At 34.5% G+C, this 22,261-nt stretch overlaps 1 protein-coding gene across 1 annotated transcript; it reads left to right on the top strand.

The window, feature by feature from the left end:
• The first annotated feature begins 11,368 nt into the window (after positions 1-11,368).
• Positions 11,369-21,030, top strand: LOC133872442 (protein SCAR2). Its single transcript, XM_062309947.1, has 9 exons — positions 11,369-11,680; positions 13,699-13,862; positions 15,080-15,203; positions 15,343-15,478; positions 16,202-16,263; positions 16,371-19,926; positions 20,018-20,104; positions 20,227-20,331; positions 20,429-21,030. The coding sequence occupies exons 1-9, from the start codon at positions 11,526-11,528 to the stop codon at positions 20,480-20,482; spliced, it is 4,443 nt and encodes a 1,480-aa protein (XP_062165931.1). The 5' UTR covers positions 11,369-11,525; the 3' UTR covers positions 20,483-21,030.
• Positions 21,031-22,261: the final 1,231 nt, after the last annotated feature.

Here is a 22,261-nt window from a genome sequence, read left to right as displayed (position 1 = left end):
TGGGATTAAATTAAACCTCTTTGAAATCTTAGTCATATCATGGGTGACAATTAATTAATAACAACGGCATGGAATGAGATTATTTCAAGTAAAATAGAAATAATTCATTTATAATTTATATTATATATATATATATATATATATATTTTTACATTATAAATGTGTTGCACATTATTTAAATAATATGAAACCAAATATACGGTAATTAGGTCGATGCAACAAAATAACGTAAATTTATATTCCAAAAGACTGCATCCAAAAGCTTAAATCACTATGTATAAAGATTACTGTTCTAATATCATATTAAATGTGCGTTTATTATTGCGATTTCGTAGATAAAAAATGTAATTTTAAACCAAAGAACAAAAAATAATTTTTTTAGAATTGCATTTTAAAAAATTGCGATTTGAAAACGTAAAAAATATGCTTTTCCAAACTACAGGCAATTTGGTGCTTTTTTGAAAACGCACAATTTTAAAAGCGAAACTGCGATTTTAAATGTTAAATTACTATTTTGTCCAACGCTTAACTAAATTTTTTAAAAATCACATTTTCAAATCACACATTTTTAAAATCGTTATTTTTAAATCGCATTTTTTGAAAGCTAAAACCCAAAGGGATCATAAAGCACAACTTATTCTAAAAGCTTAAATTTTTAAAAGATGATGCATTTAATCACTTAATAATACGGTATTTTAAGAGAATTGATCATTTTTTAAAAAAAATAAATAAGAAAAATATCAGGTGTGGCATGAACTCAAGGCTTCATTCCGCCAACGATTCCATCAACAAAAGGATAATAATTCTAGCTATTTCTATCGTAATTAAAATCATATTATGTATATATATATAAAAAATAAAAAATAAAAAGAAAAATCATATTATGTATTAAACTATGCCATAAAGCAAACAAATGGACCAAGTAGAACCTTATATATATATATATATATATATATATATATATATTGAGGCTGTATCTGAATTATCTTCCCTTTGACTGAATCATGAGGGATTTGAATATATGGTTGTCAAGATGTTATAAGAAAAGGCATCGCGTTTTCTGGTTTCTAGGCTCAAGTATCAATGATCTTTGACAAAGATAATAATATTTTTTTTTGGATGAATAAAGATAATAATATTTGCTATTATATATATGAAAATTCAATTACTATATTATTAATTCCTTTGGATACCTTATCTACTCTGTCTTTAAATTCAATAATATTGTCAAGTAGTTCATCCTTGTCATATTGGAAAAAAAAAAAAGAAGAGAAAGTAATACATTCTTGCTCTTCTTTTAATTTTTGTTGGTTTTATAATTGCATTATTGCTTTATTTCTTGCGATCATATATATATATAATCATTGTTTATTAGGAAGATAAATATTCCCTACAAACATTTTATTCATGTATGAGCCTAACCAGCTGGCATGAAATTAAGGTGTTTATTTTGGAGTGCTACTTGAAGTATTATAATTTTTACTGTAAGTATTTTACAAATTGACATGAGACATGACAGTTCATAATTATTGAATTATAAACCAAACAAATTGACTTGTTAACTATATACTCTTGATTATTTTCAGAATTAATTATGGAATGTCACATCAATTTCTAAAATAATTATAGTAAAAACTGTAGTGCCCAAATATTTTTATTTATTTTGCATATTTTTATTATTTTATGCTTTCATCCTTCCGCGTTGTAAGAGAGGGACTGATTTGTAAGAATAATACTATTTGCATAAAGCTCATTGTCCATTTTTAATTTATAAAGAATAGATTCATTTTTTAATGTTTTTTAGAGGGTACTTTTTTGAATATATATATATATATATATATATATATATATATATATATATATATATATATATATATATTTTGATGCAATATACATGGATAAATAATTGTGAATATTGTGTATTTTTAATTGATTATTAATGTTTTTGTTTTGAAAAAGAAAGCAAAAAGGATAAACATTTTTTTTTTTTTTTAAAAAAAGGCATATAATAAAGTCTAACACAAGTCAAGGCCATGTGGTCATAGATATCACTGCAATAATTCTGCTTGCATTTTCTGGTTTCTATTAGTGAGACGTTACAAAAAAGTAAATGATGGATTACGAAAATAGTATTGGTATGTGTTTGGACAAATTTTTCCACAAATTTGGAATTTCTTTTGTTTCGGTTTATTAAACTGATATTTGTTTAAAATATTACATGCATTTTAGACATATGTTAATTTAACAGACTAAATTAAAAAAAGATTTCTTCCATGCAGTTTAGAGTAAGGGTGACAATTCATATTCACATGTTGGGTTCGAATTGTATCAAGTCATATAAGACTATATAGGTAAATCCTAATCAAATCCATTTAATTAAAGGGATCAAACACCTCAACTCTAATCTGCTTTCATGTTGGGTTCTTGTCAAATTCGAGGGTCGTGTAAAAAAATTATTAGCACTAAATGTCACATGTTGAGTTCGAGTCGTATAGAAACATGCATATAAGACTATATAGATCAACCATAACCCAATCCATTTAATCAAATGAGTCAGACCCTTCAACTTACTCGCTAAAATTTGTATCACGCGAGCTTGCGAATCTTGTAAAAAATTATCAGTATTAATTTAAAAATAAAATAAAATCTGCAAAGAATAGTGTATGACATTAACTTTTGAAGGAACTGTTCATGTTGCTAAATCAAAGGACCAAAGCATACAAGCATATAACTATACAAGTTCCAATCCCTAGCTTGTGGGTGATGCTTTGCTAGTGGTGCTTGATTTCCTTGGATTTTTCTTGGTCTTTTGTTCATTGTATTTCGGATATTTGTTTAGACCTCCTCTCTTTTTTAAATTTGGAATGCTTTGAAAGTTTCTCAATGTGTCAACTTTCGTGCACATACTTTAATTCAATGGACCGCTTCTAATCTTGTTTTTGAAAGCATTTCCTTAGGATCTATCATTCATTCTCCCATCCGTGTCAAAAGTGAGAAAGATCCCTCATTGTAACATTTTTCCCTATTTAATTAGGAGGAAAAAAAAAATGTACCGTTAAATATATGGAAAACTCAAGCACATTATGACCATAATTTATCACGGGAAAACTTCACTTATAACCTTTAATCTTTCATCACTTTTGAAATAATGTACTTAAACTTTAAAAAGCGTCAATTTAAGGTAGGGGTGTAAACTCGAAATTGGTTCCTGATTATTATCTAATAACTGGGAATCGGCTCTGGGGTCCCCGGTTATTGAAATTTAATAACCGGCTCTAGAACTAGCACCCTAGTTAACCGGGGGTTACCCCGGGTGAAACTGGTTATCCGACCAGGTAGTAAAAAAAAAAAACAATCAGATCGACTCATAATTTTCTAAGCAACCAAACAAAACCAAAAACAAAAAAATACAATCAGATCGAAAATTTCAACCAACATTTGCATTATAAGACCCATCAAACAACATATGCAAACATATACTTTGGATCTATACATAGAAAACACACACACACACAAGGATTTGAAAAGATTTAAGAAAACCTAGATTGAGACAGGTAGAGAGCCCAATGTGGAAGCGACTAAGACTTGGGGCTTGGTGTCATACCGAGCAACGTGTGTGAGGGGACCGGGGGAGGTTGTTCACGTGATGCAGCAGGCCGCTTTTTGTGCAAGTAGTTTGATGGTTTTCGCCGGCGGGGGGGGTCACGTGGTGCAACAGGCTGATTTTTGTGCAAGTAGTTTGATGGTTTCGTAGTTTATCGACCCTAAAAATAAAAAAGAAGGAAAACTGTTTATGTATCACGCAACACGCATGTATGAACATTTTATGTATCAGGAAAAAAGGAAAGTTGGGTATATTAATGTGTGTTTGGGTATTGGATTTATAAAATTAGAATTCAATTCTTATTTAGTGCACGAATTTTGAGGTTTGACTTTTAAAAAAAGTTGAATAAAATATGATTTGTTTAGAAAAAAGTTGAATAAAACATGATTTGTTTTTAAAAAGTTTAATAAAATATGATTTGCTTTTGAAAAAGTTGAATAAAATATTATTTGTTTTTTGAAAAAAACAAAATCATAATCATCTTTATTTTTTAAAATTCTGTTACCAAACACACCATAATACCCATTTTTTTAAAAAAAACTGGGTATATTAAAAATGCCCAGTTTATTTTTTGGTTTAAAAAAGGGTAGTGGGGAAATTTTTTGTTTTTAAAATTTTGATATGTATTTTTAAAATTTTATTTTATATATATATATATATACACACACACGCGTCCGATTTCCCGATTATAACCGGGTTTTAGAAAATGCTATAACCGGAACTGGCTTCGGGTACCCGGTTACCGAGTTATAAATAACATGGTACTAAACAAGTTCTCGGTTTTTTGGTTATCCGGACCCGGTTAGTGCCCGGAGCCTGTTTCCCGGCTAGTTATAACGGGTCAAGAATTACACCCCTAGTTTATGGTATCCATCTTTCAATTTTTTTTAATTTCAACCCTCTGTTATAATTTTTCCTTAAATCTTGTCAAAATTTCTAAAATGCACTTCCTTTATTTTAAGAAAAAAAGAAAAAAAGTTGCTAGTATTTAGGCGTTAATCAGAATTTAACGGAATTTGCAAAAATACTCATGTCTGAATTTTTAAATTTTTTTCTTTTTCTTTTTTTTTTAAAAAAAAATAAATACAGAGTTATATTGAGAATTTTGATAAGATTTAACGGAAAAAATCTAACGGAATGTTGAAATTGAAAAAAATTAAAAAATAAATATCCTGAATTGACATGTTTAAAAGTATAAGCATATTTTTTAAAAAAATAATAAAAGATCGAAAATTATAAGCAAGGAGTTTTCCTTTATCAACGCACATAAAAACTTTTGTCGGCAGTAAATAGGACAAGATAAGATGCTTTAGACCATTTTGTCTGGTGGCAACCCGATTTCCAAGTACAAATTGCCTTTTCTTATTCATATATATATATCGTTGAGATCAAAAGATGAATGAGCAGAAGGAAACTCACCATAAGAAGTTGGCCTACTAAAACTAGTGCAACTAACAACTTGAATGACTTTATTTAGTGGGCAGGAATTTAAAACTAATGGCTCCAAATCATTTGCTTATGTATTGCGATCATAGACCCCATCAATGTTCTTTATGTTCCCATAATACACAAAGAAAACTGGTTTCCAACTTAGTGCATAAAAAGAAACTATTATAACATCCCTTTACCTTTAGGTTTTCTTTATATATTGTGACTAATTTGGGGAATATTCACCTGGAGAGAAGGAATGTGCGCGTAAATGAAAAACGTTAAAAACCACACTTTTTAATGTCATCATTATTTCATTCCCAGCACTAGTACGGTGGAATAACAATGAAATTAAAATATGATTTCTAGCATTATCCGCTTGTAAATATATATCGGTTGGGTGGACCATGGGTAAATTTCCTCTTCGTTTGCTCTTCAACATGGGCAATGCTGACTCTCTATACTTTTTTCCTTCTTCACTTCCACTTGGAGCTGATTCTGCAGCACATAGTATTTGACTCTTAGACTCAGGTTTGGGACTCTGGGAGTCTCGTTGTTTCGTGGAAATGTTAATTGTTTTATGCAATCTCATAAAAATTGACTCAATTTCCAGGAAAAATAAGGAGCAAGATCTAAGATCTTAGTCTTGTTTCTTTGTTTGTTTTCGTGCATGGGCCCGATTTGGTTTAAAACCTAATACGGTTAGGAGTATTAGCTAACGTAATAGTCCACGTGCAATTAAATTTAATTATGACTGATAGGGCAGTACCGTATAGATTGGAGATTAGTCACTAAATAATTAAATTTGATTGCAAATGACGTGACAGTGTCATGTGAATTGCCATGTTAGTTTGTAAGGAAATTATAGTAAAACCGGTAATACCCCAAACATTTTTCTTCCTCAAAACCTAGATACTTTGCTTTCCCTTTTTTTTTTTTTTTTTTTTTTTTTTTTTTTCTTTTTTTATTAAATAACTTATAGTATTTCTTGGCTCATGTTGGACCGTAATTGAGTTCCTACCCAATTGAAACTCATACTTGGGCCAGAATGGTATCCCGGGTTTACCAAATCTAGCTAATCATGGAGCCCAGCTCAAGAAATGGTGGGCAGTATTTAGGCCAACTCACTAAACTCTATGGGCCACAAGCCCTGTTCTTTTGTCATGCTAATGTGATCCTGAAATGGACTGGATTAGAACCTATTGCGGTTGGGCCAAAGCCCGACAAATAATTGTTCTTGAAGAAGATTAATGCTATACTTATAACTTTTTTATACGTGGTCAACATGTGATTAGGGCCATTATAAAAAATTTAACACCTCCAAACACATGTTGACACGTATAAAAAGGGCAATAGGTATAGCATTTTTTTTTTCTTGAAAATTTTCTTATTCCTTCACTTTTAACAAAATCCCCAATTATGGGTGGCCAAGAAAATAGGAGGGGAAATTAAAAAATAAAAAATAAAAAAATAAAAAAAATTCCATTCACCTGAATCCACCCAATGGTGATATCCTTCAACTAAAGCAAAAATGGCTCCAATGAAGATTACATGATAGAAATGTGCCCAAATGCAATAAGCCAATTCATGTGATACTCTTGATTTGGTTGCAAGCATACTATAGGCAATTGCACATGAGCTCCACCCAAAACTCTTCAAATAATAATATATAATCATTTTGGAAAAAATAATTAAGACCTTATTATATCATCGTAGGATCACTTTAAAAATATTATAAGCGTTTAAGAAATATAAATAGGTATGTAAGCTTTGATTAATATAAGAAAGCATCAAGGCATGGGACATAAGTTTTCTTTCAAATGAAAAAGTTTTCCTTTTAAATTGGGTTGACGAAAAATTCTTCTAACTCAATCTACTAAATTGATATCTATCTTTAAAATATGTAATTTTCGTATGCATTTTTGTGATAATTAATTGTTTTAAAGATATATGTTAGTTTAATAAACATAATTAAAAAAAAAAATCAGTTTCCAAACCAAATACGCAATGGTTTCCCCCAACTGTATAATCACATTCAATGCGGTTGGTATCCATGTCGGAAGAGAATTCCCTAGTTATTAGGCTGAATGGATAACACAAAAAATTTGAACAGTCTAAAAGATGAGAGATTGTGAGGCCTACTTGCCCTGACATTTTAAAATATAAAACTCACGAGACAAATAGGTCTGGCCGCAACCTTATCTTTTAAGTTGTAGGAATTTTATATTATTCAAATAACCTAATAATAGCGATCCCAATTCTTGCCAGGTGTGACCGGAGCGACACCAACAGACTTAGAAAGTTCCATAACTACACCAACTAATGGATCATAATGGAATATACTTAGAAAAATAATAGACTGACTTTGCTTAGCAGTAAGAAAATACACAGTATTAAATAGTTCAATTCCACTGTGTAGAATCATACTTCCTGCATTAACAAACATTTTGTCCATAGAGTTGTTGGATTTGATATTCTTGGCAAGTGGAAACGGTCTCGATTGCTGTTGCAGTACTTTGATAAAAAGCACCCCACCAATGAATCCAACTATCCAAGCTTTAAAGCTAAGATTACATGATTATATTCACCCCTATGGTTATACAAGTCATCCACACCATTATTATTTATTTTTTATGACTAAATCTGTATATAGTAGTGTATAACGTCATATAAATGTCATATACCATACTTTTATCTAACTTTGTTGTCGTGCTATTGCCAATTTATTGTTGTTTTTATTAAAAAAAAAATTATTTCAACAATTAATTAGCAGTACTGTGTCAACAAAATTAAATAACAACGGAGCAAAAGTGTGATATATAACATTATTCATAACATACACCTCTCGTCAAGAAAAAAGAAAAAAAAATAGACGAGACCGGCCAATTGATAAAGGTACCTGTCACCGTAACATCTTTCAAAGCGGAATGATGACTCTAATTCAATTTATTAAATTGACATTTATCTTTAGAGCACGTGATTTTCGTATCCATTTTTAATATGCTTTGTTAATATTGTTAAATATTATCATACATGTGAGAAATTCATAATTTAAGAACAAATGTCAAATTAATAGATTAAATTGGAAGATTTTATTTTTACCAAGAGAAGAATTTTGTCCATTCTTTAATAGTCTCCGACTTAGAAGTTTATAATTAATTTATTGTCGCATTATTTATTTTGGACATTTAATTATTCAATTATTTTTTCCTTGCAACGGTGCCAACGGGTGACTTGCCTGACTGGATCGTCACTAACCATAAATCCCTCCAATTTAATAGAGGCAAAATATTAGGCAGCCCAGCCCATGTCACGGATGCAATATAGATAGAATCTTTGATTTAAATCCTCCATCAACGGCTCTTTGACACATTTTCCTTTTCTTTTTCTTTATTTGATGACGAGAAATGCTTGATGTATTTTCAAATATTTATTTTTAATTGTTTACTTTGCAACGTGGCTTATTGGATTTTAGAAAGATTAAACTGCCCAAATTTCACGTTAATAATAATTTTCATTGTCACATAATTGAGTAAGTACTTGAAAATACACGTATCATTTTTCTTTGGATTAATCACTTGTAAACACATTATCCATAAAACGGCGACTTTTAATCGTATTTTGGATTGGACAAAGTACTTTTCCTTCAAACTGGACTCAATATAGTATATTGACATTTGTCTTTGGTGTATGTAATTTTTCATATAAATTTCTAAAAATATATGTAAAAATCACATGTTTTAAGGATAATTCTAAGTCCATTAGACTAAATCAAATGTCGGTTATATTAAAAATGTACGTGAGAATTAGTTAATGTAAGAACATATATGAATTTAATAAATTGAAAACATTTATCATGCAAATGAGATATTATGATCCTCTTAAATTATCTGCTCGAATTTGAGATAATTCAAGCAGGTAATTATGAGAGACAATTTATGAGACCCACTTGACCGGATAAGTAGTTGGGCAACCCAATTTTTATTTGGTCACGTGAGTCCTATAAGTAGTTTCTCTAAATTTTATCAAATTCAAACAAATAATTTAAAAAGATGTTAATCCACGTATGAGAGCTACATGATTCGACCAAAAGGTTTGAAAAATATCAAACCCTAAAAAAAAAAAAAAAAAAGTGAGCCAACCACCAGACTAGAATATATGCGTAGGATTAGAAAAATCATGGAGAAGAGAAAAAGGCATTAACAGAAAGCTATAACACCTAAAAAGAACAACTTCTCTTCCACTTAACTAACTACCAGACCAAACGCCTCTGTTTTCTTCCTCATCAAAATCAAAAAGAATTCAGAAGATTCGATGAGTCGGTTAAGGATAAAAATTAAAAATTCCAGTGAAGCTTCCTTAATCCCATTGGTTTAAGGGTTTACAGAAGGAAACAAATAAGAAAAAAGTGACTTAAAAAAAAAATAAAAAAAAAATAATAATAAATACAGAAAAAAAAGTGACAAGGTAAATAGTACATCCAAAAAGCGTTAGAATCATGCGTAACATCATAGACGGTGATGGATGATTCTGGCTCTTGATTCCCCCATGTGGCACCTATCGTATTGTACCCCACTACAGTAACTATACTAAAAAAATAACCGGGCCCTTATACTTTCGAATGAAAATTGTAGTAAAAATTAAATAGGTGAAAATTGAGTGAGAATGCAACCAGTAAAAAATACAGCCTAATAAGATGGATAAAACTATACAGAATAAGAGAACCCAATGTAACTCGGCCCTTGATTGGTTTTCCAAGAGACCTCGAGAGATTAAGAAGAGAAAAAAAAAAAAAAAAAAAACACAATAAGTTTATAATAAGTTTGTAAAATAAAAAAAAAATAGGGACACTCTATTGTGTACGTGATAGCCATGTACTACAATTGGTGGGCTCCACTTAGGTGCTCAATTTACAATTTCATCACAGATGTATAGTTTTTAAATAAGATCGTAGTATAATATTATATCTAAGTATGACACGTATTGCTACTATCTGGGGGCCATGACAGAGTGAAACCAAAACAAGATCACATTCTGCTGCTACCGGGCTCCACAGCAATTTCCTCTGTCTCAATACTCAATGTGACAAAAATTATCATCACCGCTCCTTTTGTCTCATGATCTCGTGGTTTAGACTCTAGAGGTCCATGCTAAGACCATTTTCAAGTAATAATAGTTATTTTAAATATATAATTTTTATTTTATTTATTAATTTGTTAATTTAAACTCCAACAGATTATGTAATAAACTTTTTATTTTATTTAAATATATATTTTTTAATTTTTTAAAACAAAATGGGAAGAGAGAAAAACATATTAAACAAAAGATTCAATATGTTGAAAGTTTATTATAGCAAAATTTTCAATTTTTAAGATTTCGCTAGAGCATTAAAATGGCTTATAATAGTCCGTTTTTAGAATTATTGTTGGGATGCTCTAAGCGGTTCAACTATTGAAATAATTAACTATTTAACTCCTAGTTGATACCCATGTTTTATATAGATATCCGAATAATTTTTCTGTTTAGATTATTAATAATTTAGATAATAAATGTAAAAAAAGTTAATATGAGACATATTTGTCCAAAGAAAAATTTGAGAAGAGAGAGAATGAAATAATATATATATATATAACATTTGGTTGCTAAAGTAGCCAATTAATCTGATATTTTTGAATAATTTTTACCCAAATTTATATCTCGATTAGTCAAAATAACCTTAGGCAAATCGGGTGCAAATGCTATTATGAAACGACTTTTAAGGCCAAGCTTGAGGAACAGAAATTAGCCACAAATTGATTTGTAGTTGATTTATACAAACTATTATAATAAAGTGATATGCATTTTTAATGCTATTAAAAAAAATGTGAAAATTACATATTATTAAAAAAAAATTTACTTCTCACATAGAAAATGACACTTGTCACTTTATTAGACTAATTTGTATAAATTAAACTACTGGCTAATTTTTCTGTCCATGCTTGAGCCATTTTTTTTTGTTGGTAAAATGAGCCACCTTTTTAACAAGCAAAGAGAACAAAGCAAAACGAAACAAATTAGCCTGTTGACTTATTTGCAACCTGGGAATGACTATCGGTTCCCTGTGGTCGTGGAACCACCCGATTGCATCCCAGTAGGAAGTAACAAATATACAGCAGAGATAACATGATCCAATACGACGAGCGCATCATAAGCGGCACGATACGCGCCGAGGAAAAACACGCCCTTTATTAATACACACCCACCTTTTTCTCTCATTCCAAAATTCCGAGTTAAAAGATAAAAAAAAAAAAAAGTTTAATAATCTCAGACTTCCTTAAATACTCTCACTCACATACACTTTCTCTGTCCTCACGTCCCTGACGCTCTGACCACCGTATATTCATTCGTTCATTCGCTCGGTGCTCAACTTTTCCAGGCCCAAGAGAAATCTCTCCGTTCTAAGCTTCGTGGAAATGCATATAGCTGAGAATTAGGGTTTTGGATTTGAAGAAAAATGCCGTTGGCAAGGTACCAGATACGGAACGAGTACAGCTTGGCGGATCCGGAGCTGTACAGAGCAGCGGACAGGGATGATCCGGAGGCTCTCCTGGAAGGCGTGGCCATGGCCGGCCTTGTTGGAGTCTTGCGCCAGCTCGGCGACCTTGCGGAGTGAGTTTCTTTTCGTTTCGTCTAGTTTGGTTTCTGTTCTTTACTTGAGCTTGCTTTGGGTTTGGGTGTGAATTGCGGTCCAAATGCTGGCTGTTGGGGCGTCGATTTTGGGGTTTCTGGGGTTTTTTCTTGTGTAGATGATTTGAGCGCGTGTCTGATTGGGGGGCTTTGTGTCGAATCTTGGTTTCGGTTTCGAGTTTGGGACCGGATTGACCGAGTGAGCTTTAGAGATTGTTGAGTTTCTGATTGTGGCGATTGTTTTGTGTGCTGAATTTGGAGTTTGTTTGGAATTTGACTCTTGAGAGTCAATGAATTGTGATCTTGTGTTGAAATTGGCATGGCTATGCGACTTCCTTGATCTGTTTTTGTAGTTTCTAATTATTGATTAGGCCTGAGTTCTAAATTGTGACGGTGACTCGAATGGCAAATGATCATGGTTGAATTGAGATTCTTAAGAGTCATTTGGAACTTGGTGATTGGCTACTTTTAGATGCTGAATTGGGAATTTTAATTGCAATCGAGAGATTGGTGGACAGATCAACTTCGAGAGTAACTAGAAGTCAAGACTCTGGTCTGCTTTGCCAACATAAGGTTATATGCATGTATTGTTTCATTCATGTATTGACGTGGTTAACCCCAAGGGGTTGGCTCAAGTGGTAAGGGCCTTGGTCTTTGTGGTAGTCCCATAAAGTCTAAGGTTTGAATCCCTTTGGGTGCAAACAATTTTTTTGGGCCAGCCCGCTAGCGTAGCTAGAGTATTATCCGATCCGTGTGGAGGGGCGCTTTACAAGGGTCAGAGGTTTATCTGATAAAGGTGGGTACACAAAGTGGCCCTGTCTTGGTGGGGTTCCTCGGCATAAAAAAGAAAAATGTATTGATGTGGTTGTTTACACGTTTACACATTAATGAGTAGATTAAGATATATTTACCAACTCGTAGTAAAAACCCTAATCTATTGTTAATTAATTGATGTGAATATGTCTCAACTACAGCTGCTTTTGTTATATTTTTTCCTTTCAATATATATTTTTTATCTTATTTACTGGATAGTTTTGTGGTGACAGGAATGGTAAGAACTCATTTTGGTGCAAGAGACTTAGCTGTATGGTTGCTAAGTCTAGACTGAACCAGTTTTATGAGGTTTCCTAAGTTAAAAGTTGAAAAAATTGAACTGGGTAGGTATGAAACCATTTAGCATGGTTTCCTTTTTGTGTTTTTGCTAGTAAGAACCCTAACCTATTGTGACAAGTCTCAGACTCTTATGTGATGGTATGACATTTCAATAGATGTTACTGCTTTCAAGAGGAAAGCATGAGAGGAACTTTGAGCCATCTCATTTTGAAGAACTTCTACAAACTCTCTTGATGTCATATTCGTTTTGACAGCTATTTTTTTTTTTACATTATTGGGTTGATTGAATAACTCTGTCAACTAGTAGAAGGTATCCATGATAACCTTGTTTAATAAAATTAGATAAACATCAGCAACATCAAAACCAATTAAGCTGGTTCAATCACACGCATGAGCTGACTCTGTGTAATTCAACTTTGGCTTGTTGAGTGAAGAAGTTCTAACACCGGACTTGAGGTAGGCAGCCTAATTGGCAAACAAGCTCAAATGAGCTGTAGCCAAAGGTGCGTTTTAGTCAGAAGTACGTGGGAAATATTTATTACATTGCAAGATGTCTTGAAAATGTCATATGTACACAAGTTAAAGTCTAATGAAACATGAAATAGGTAAGGTTTATCACTATTAACTTTAACATTATTGCGTATGCTAGTTCATTGATAAATCAAGTCGTTCTTGAAAAAGTTGTAATATTGCATGACATTTAGAGCCATGCATATGCTTTGAGTTCAGCGTATGATGTCATCAATGCTGGTAAGGTGAAGAAAGGCCTCTTCCATTAGCTCAAACCTTGATATCAATATGATCTTATTTTGATTCTCTTCCCTTACAACTTGAAGTTCTAACATAATATCTACCTATAACTGTTTATTCTTTTGTGGTTTTTATAGGTTTGCTGCTGAGATATTCCGTGACTTGCATGAAGAAGTAATGACAACTGCTGCAAGAGGCCATGGTCTTATGGTTCGCGTTCAACAGCTTGAGGCAGAAGTTCCTTCAATTGAGAAGGCATTTCTGTCCCAAACAAGTCATTCATTATTATTTTCCAATGCAGGTTAGATTTACTTGTCAAATAGTTATATCCATTTGATTTTTCCCTACTAAGCTTGTATTGAAATCTATGTGTACTTTGAAGGTTAGTAAGTACATCACAAGTAAGTGGGTCTTATTTGTTGCTCTTACTGTGATGTTGTAAACCATTACTATTCTGGCAACAAACAAATGCTAAGCACTTTTTTCCTCTCTCTTCTTCTTCTTCTTCGTCTTCTTCTTCCTCTCTCTCTCTCTCTTTTTTTTTTCTTCTAGATTTACTTCAAAAAAAAAATAAAAATTGCTAAGCACTTTTTTCCTCTTTTTGAAATCATTCTTTTGACACCAATTCTTAGGTCCTGGGAAAATCTTCCAGCTTCCCCCCTCTTCCCCTCTCTCGACAAACACAAAAGCTTGAATAAAGTGTATTCATGTTTATATGCATTTAACTACATAGCAAAGATGCTTATACATTTTTCTTACAGGAATAAGGTATGTTTTCATATTTGCCTCTGTTTCTTGAATAGTGTGTACTATAGTTAAATTGGTCTGTTCTAGCTATATGGGGATTGTGGAAAAGTGGCACTGTAGTAATTTTGAACTGACAAGCTTAGGTCCTAGAAGGTCAGTACTTATCAGAAAAAAAGGTCCTAGAAGGTCAGCGTATATGCTTCTAGAAGAGAGGTAGCTGGAGTGGAGAGTTCTATCTGTTCTGCCTCCAACTTCTTGTCTGTATGGCCAATTTCATCCTGAAATCCCCTCACCACTTAGCAAAGAGAAAATATTTTTTTAATTACCTTTTTACTAGATTTTTTTTTTTATATTTAGTGGTCCCCTTTATGGTAAAATTGTTCAACACAGTTTGGTATGGGGTTGGCATACTGAAGAGTGTCCATGTGATGATTCCAGTGGGACTTTGTCAGTTTAAGTGATGACATGGACTCTATCAAGTAATGATGCAAATAGATTTTATTCTGATCCTTATGCACGCATACATAGGCATTATGATTTTACATTTCTACCAAAGGACTTATATCCTGTTGCAACAGTAAGACCTATACCAGATCAAAAATGTGTTTTTGTTGTAAGTCAGCCATACCTATATGTATGTTCCATCGCATGCTTTTTCTCTAGTTTGTTTCTGCAAAAATGTGTAATGAGTGAGTCTTTAAAGCATTCTTGTGTTTTAAAAGATTAGCTACTAGAATGAATGAACAAAGATAAATACATATTCTATTGCAGGTGTTGATTGGCATCCTAATCTGCGTACGGAACAGAATCTGGTAACTCAGGGGGACTTACCTCGCTTTGTTATGGATTCTTATGAAGAATGCCGGGGTCCACCACGGTTATTTCTGCTGGACAAGTATGATTCCCCATTTTATTTTGTTTTGTTCGTTTGTTTTTTGTTTTTTTTTTTCTTCCCGGGTTTATTGGCTTCAGTGATTGTGAGAGTCTGTTTTTTTAAATGTGGAATTTTAGTATGTTCAGATGCCTTCTTACAGGTTTGATGTTGCGGGGGCTGGGGCTTGTCTAAAGCGTTATACTGATCCATCATTCTTCAAAGTGGAAGCAGCATCCTCTACAACAGCAACAGCAACAGCAGAGGTTCAGAGGGAAAAGAAAAACCGCAAAATGAAGGTATCACAATGAAAGGTTTATCATCATATTACAAACTTCTCTTGTGACAATTCTTCTGACAATAGAAATTTGTGGGTTGTTTTATATGTGTTACCCACCAACTCATGGCTTTTACGTCTAAAAGGCCAACATGTTTGCTGCATATCTCTCCATACGAGTTTACTTTGTCCCAGGGGAACCAACTTGGGTCCTATGGGAAGAAAGTCGTCATATAATCTTCTGCTATTTGCCTTTGTATGGCATAAAAAGAGATTTAACTCCGTTATCCCATCTTGCCCTGAGTTCCTATGAAATCCCCTGCTTCCATAGAAAGGATTAATGACCACCCATGTAATGTTTTACATTTCCTCTGAGATCAAAAGTTTCAACCTGACCCTTGATTATGTTTCTGTTTAGTGATTTTCAGGCATCTTTGAAATTTGCTTTCTTTTTTTATTGGACTCTTGATAAGGCCTTAAAGAGCTCTTAGACTCAACCTTTAGATTCTCCCTTTTGAAGTGTGAGAATCTCATGAGGCTGTGCAAGACTATGATTAAGATTATTTCTCCTTAATTAATACATTACGGCTACAAAACTTCTTTTTCATTGCCAATGCTGGTTGTTCTCATTTTGGTGCTGCGATCAGCAAATTAGCTTCTTCTGTTGATGGAGACCCATCACTGTACAATATGAGCTTGTGTCATTACAAAGTTTGAGGTGTAATATTATCTGATATTTCTGCAGAAAAAAGGATCACGCTGGAGGAATGGAGAAACACCTGATGTCCACCTCCCGTCACATGCCAAGTGAGGGCTCTGATCTCATATTGGTGCACTCTAGTTTTCTTGTAGTTGTTTAAGTCTCATACTTTTAATCGTTGATTGATGACTTAAATTGCTTTCGGATGGTGCAGATTGCATCAGTTGTTTCTGGAGGAGCGTATTGAGAATGGTTGTAGTGACTCTGCACGTCTTGTGAAGTTGAAGAGAAGGCAATTGAATGGATCTCCCTTTAACTCAAAAGCTGGGAAAAGTATCATGGAGAAATTCCTGGAGACTCCTACTCCAGAGCAGAAGGTGCTTCATGAAATTTATGTCACTTCACCCATGAAATTGACCAAAGATGATTCTAGTGAATCAGGGCTTGAAATACTTGAAATCAGTACTGTGAGTCCTGGAAAGAAGTCACCTCAAGGAAAGGAAAGCGCATGTTCCTCACCTAATGCACAGGAAGTAGTTTCAATACCATACATGGACAAGTTTAATGCACAGGAAGTGGTTTCAAAACCATACGTGGATAAGTTTAATGGCGATGTCATTGGTGGTGAAATTGTGGAAGTGCCTGGACCAGCTGATGGTGTTGATACGGATGATATTTCTTCCTCCGCCCTCCATAACATAGCAGTTGATGGTGAACTCAAAACAGAAGGCAGTGTAGATGGGTACCATTCTGATGATTTGACAAGTGAGATAGACAATTACATGGATGCACTTACCACCATGGAATCAGAAATGGAAACAGAAAATGAGTATAGATCTAAGAATGAGCGGGGATTCTTGACTGTTAAAAAACGTGGGAGAGATTCTGATGGAAATGAAGAAAATCTGCAGTACCAAGCTCAATCTTCGGATTCTCAATCATTTGGAAACTCCTCTGCATCAGATTGTGGGAATGGTTCATTCAAGAATAACAGATCCAGTTTTTCCGACTCTGATACACTAAGCAGTTTGGCCGAGAATACGGCATCTAGTGGTGATGGAGCAGCTAAAGTGTTCCCTTCTACTGAAACTTGTGCAGCTGAGAGTGTGGATATGCCATCCAGTCAGCTGATGGATGAGTCTATGGGAATCAAATCTGATGAGCTTGCAGTGCCTAACGGTACATGCATTAAGGCAGACAAGATCCCTGATCTTGGAGAAGCATCATGTAGTTCATGTCTTACAGATTCCATACCTTTGCTGCTACCTTTGGATCATGGAGTACACTCGTCAATAGATGCATTACTGGGTCCTGAAGTAGAGGAAGCGACGTTTGACTCTATTAAGCTTGGTTCGAAGTTATCAGAAACTGATGAAATTGGGGAAAATCTAGCTTATTCTAGAGCTGTTGGCTCTGATGTTCCCTCCCAACCTATGAATGATATTCATCTTATAGTTTCTGGTGAAAGCCATCTGGATGGTGAAGATCCAAATGTTGTTTCCGATGCTTCGCTGCATTTGCCGGACATTTCAGAGCTGACTCCTGAAAATAAAAGGAGTGACAATTCTCTTAATAAAGTGCTTCAAACAGAATCTGCAGATGAAGATTATTCTGAAAATTTGGTTGGAGGGATTGGTTCACCACATTTAAGTATTACACCTACAGAAAAGCCGCTCCTTCGCTCAGTCTTGCCAGAAGTAGAAGCGGGTTCAGATGTGGTACCTACTACTTGTTCTTTAGATGTTGCAGATCAGGATGACATAGTTTCCAAAGCCGGTGGTTCTCTTATGGAAAATGGAATCAACTCAGAAGACTTAACTCACATGGGGGAAACTCAAAAGACACAAAACGTAGAGGTGCAGCAACTCTCAGATTTAATAGACAATAATATTGCAGAAGTTGAACTTGATTCTGCAGAATTGGGTGTTCCATATTCTGATGAGAAATCAGATGTAGATGACATTCCAAGGGCAGGAGATGGTAAGGAAGTTGGTATGTCCACCTGCAATGTGGATGTGGTAGGAGGTGATGCTGTTCCTCTTGAAGTTCCATCTAATTATCAAAATTACCCGTGCCATGAGGATCATGTAAATTTAGATGCTGTGGTAACTGAGCCAGTTATAGCAGATGAGTCTCTGTCTGCTGCTTCTGTCACCAGCATAAATAATGACGTCAATGATGTTATTTGCCTGTCTCCAGATCTAGCTTTCTCTCCTTCACGGAATCATACAAATTTGCAAGAGTGTCATTCTGGATTTGCCGATTCCCACGAGAAAGGGAAAGAATTTAATGAAGGAACTTCTCCAGAATGTCTTGCAGAAACTGAGGAACACAAAAAAGTGAATCAACTGGAAGTTGCTCCTGCAGATAACCCATGCAAACCAGTCTCTTCTGACCATTGCAATTTGAAAACATTTGATAATGATCATGAATCATCTCTGGCCAAACAAACACAAAATAGTTTGTCTGACGATGATGTCACAACATCCCCAACATATTCAGGACTAAGCAATCAACAGCCGGAATCAAAATCGCACCATCAGAGTCATCTTTTTGAGAATAGTGAAGATGAGGTGTCTTCACCTACCGGCTACCTCCCAGAGGCAGAAGCTCCTTCGGAGAAGCCGTTACCATTCGAAGCTGATCAAGCTGATGTGGAAAGATTTCAAGAAGATGAAGCAGCTTATAACTCTCCAAAACTTCAATCTGAACAGATACAATATCTGAATCACGTAGATCAGAAAAGATGTGAGCAGATACAATCTTCAAATCACTTTCATGAAATAGGCTTTGGTGCTCCTGAATTTCATCCAGAACACCTTCTATGCCAACCTTCAGCGTTGGAGTTCTTACCACAGTCAGCTGGTCTGGAACTTGATGGTTCTAAGCAAGCAATGGATCCATTAGAGTCTGCCCTTCCTAGCTTTGGCCTGCCCCCTGAGGCAGCTCAAGTTAATCTGGAGGATATGCCACCATTGCCACCTCTACCTCCTATGCAATGGAGGATGGGAAAGGCTCAAAATACTTTCCTAACTTCTCAGAGAGATTTGGTTGAAGCTAGTCAGTATGCGTTCACACCATTGCAGCCACTCGATGATCAGAAAGCTCAATTTGGTTTTCCAACAATCGAGACACAGATTTTGCAGCATCAGAACCCACTTTTGCCCATCATGCCCGTAGAAGATGAAAAATCCCAGCAAGTTTCTGAACAATTAGCAAGTAATTTGGTGCAGCCGATTCCTTTCTCTTTGCAAGTGCCAACCATGGTTAGTGATGAAGATAGTCAATACAACTGCCTCTCTTTGGAGGGAACACAAAGCATGAATCCATTCTTAACGTCCCCAGCAATACTTGATGATAGACCTGAATATGGTTTCCTTTCTTTAGAGGGAGAAAAGGCTCACTCTAGTTCAATCCCATTTTCACCAATACCAACCATTGAATATACAGCTCTTAGACATGATCCTGAACCTTCACAAGAGAAATTTATTGAGCCTCTCAATCAATTTGGACCAGAAACAAGATCAGAGGATAAAACACTTCAACCCACTCAGCAAAATTATTCTGAAGGGGAATGGCGAAATCCTTTTGACACATCTATGCCACCTCCAAATATGGAAGCAGAACAGCCTCAGCATGCTTCACCGACTTCAGATGGAGAAACCCCTCATGTACCAGGCTTAGTAGAAAAGCCAAATGGCAATCCACCGAAGATTCCTCGTCCTAGAAATCCTCTCATTGATGCTGTTGTTGCTCATGACAAAAGCAGGGTAATGATCGTTTTCTGGTGTCCATGCTTTTCACAATTTTCTCCTTTGTTGCTTGGAGAGTATTTGGTTATGACATTTTGAACCTTTTCAGTTGAGAAAGGTAGCTGAACGGGTTCGGCCTCATAATGGACCAAAGGTAGATGAAAGAGATTCATTACTAGAACAGATACGAACGAAGGTTAGATTTGATCTATTTATTTATTTATATTTTGTGCATCATCCCCCTCCCTCTCTTCCTTGTTTTATTGTCCCCCTAATGCAATTATATGAGCTGAGGAATGATTATTTTTGCTTTCTCAGTCCTTCAACTTGAAGCCTGCAGTGGTGACAAGAGCCAGCATTCATGGTCCGAATACCAACCTGAAGGTTGCTGCTATTTTGGAGAAAGCAAAAACAATTCGCCAGGTCTCTCTCTCTCTCTCTCTCTCTCTCTCTCTCTGTGGGTGTGTATGTTTCTTGTGTTTGTTGGTGCACCATATTAAAATGGTTACTCTTGAAATAGGCGTTTGCTGGAAGTGATGAAGAAGATGATTCAGATAGTTGGAGTGATGCTTGAAAAAAACTAGGTCTATGGTACTGCAGCATTTTTCTACATTGATTATCGCATTGAAATGGTTTGGGAGATGTTGTTCTCTCGGCTATAGTTAATAGAAAATTTCTGTTATCTGGTTTATTCTTTCTTTCTGCTTCACATTCATGTATAATACTCCCCTCATTTCCCCCCTTCTTTGTTTCTCTCTCTCTCATTGAAGATGTATCCATTGGCTTGTAGCCATGCTCTACCTTCAGAAAATCAGTCTGGAGTCAAATGTTTTATACAGAATGACAGCTGAGGTTCAGTGTGCAAGTGCTGTTCCAATCAAATTCCAAGTAGTATTATTTACAACCTTGGCAAGTGTAAATTGTGTTGGAGTGGCATGATTTTAATCTGTATTATACCGATGCAATTTTGTAATCTTGTATGTAGTGTATTTCTGAGGCACATTTCCGCCCATTTTTCCTTGTATTTGGCCAATGTATGATTGGCCATCCATGTCCATCTTTGTTCAGTACAGCTCAATTACGGTGTGAAATATCAAAAAGTAGAAACATATTAACTATGTCGATTCTTCTATAAACAATTTCTTCTAACTGTATGCTCGTTTGTGAATAGCTGAAGCCAAAGTTTTGGAGTGGCAGTGCTTGGTTCTTTCTTTATGCACATTAAATTTCACCAAGAAACTGGGGGGAGCAGGTATTAATTTTTATGTATCCCTTGGAGGGATCCGGATTCCCTGCAATTGACTATCCGAATTGGCTGTAATTCGGGCAGCCAATTGAGAGATAGTTGAGAGCCCCGATAGGGTCTACTGGCCTGTACAGGTGGGCTTTGCATTTTGGGTTGTTTTAGCATTTGCTTAGGTTTGTGGGTTCCATCAGGAATATCTCATTCACATGTCGAACATGCTATAATTTGGCCAGCGATTTGCAACGATCCTCCTGCCATTATAATCAGTTCATCATGGGCTGGTTTTTTATATAGGTTTTTAAAAAAATAATTAGAATATTCATTAGAATCAACTGAGGTTCATTTGATTCTTTAAAATTGTCACTGAAGTTCTATGCTTTAAAACCTTGATAGCTGCTGGACAGCATAATGAATTAATATTCTCACCTTGTAGTTTTCGAAGAATCAGCTCAGAAAGTTTCATTAACGACTATTGGAATAGCTGCATTAGAGATAACTCCATTCAAACAACTTGAGAATAATATATGTTTGAGTGGGTTCCTCCCCTACTTAAACTGTTAAACAAGCCATCTTCTGACCATTTATAATGGATTATTAGGATAATACCAAGTGAATGTCTGGATCAAGACAGCACATCCTATGATTTTAATTAAGTGTTAAATATATGAATAATGATATATAACACACTAATATCTCACAAAGAGTAATGTTATGATTTTAACCCTAATCACTATTAGATTCTGCCTTGTTAACATAGTGAGATAAAAGTGGGATATTGGTGTGGAGTAATGCTATATATTGAACTCCCATCGAACCGTCCCACTCCAATATAACTGGGTTAATGTGGCAATGTCCATAAACTATTAGATTAACTTTTATTAAAAAATTAAAAAAATCTAAAGGCTTATTGACAATGCCACATCATTCTAGTAGTATGAGTGCACGTGACACTTATCACTTATCACTCCAACCACTACACAAGACAGTCTACATGACATTTACCATATCAATCATTACACAATTAAATTAGTAAAAATTACTCTTCACACCTATTTCACAATAGCTAATATGCCATGTTTTAAGTGATTTTTCTTTTATTTTTTTTTA

The sequence above is a fragment of the Alnus glutinosa genome, chromosome 7, assembly GCF_958979055.1.
Source record: "Alnus glutinosa chromosome 7, dhAlnGlut1.1, whole genome shotgun sequence".
NCBI lineage: Eukaryota > Viridiplantae > Streptophyta > Magnoliopsida > Fagales > Betulaceae > Alnus > Alnus glutinosa.
Note: the sequence above shows the minus strand (reverse complement) of the source record. Positions and strands in the feature narration are given on the sequence as shown.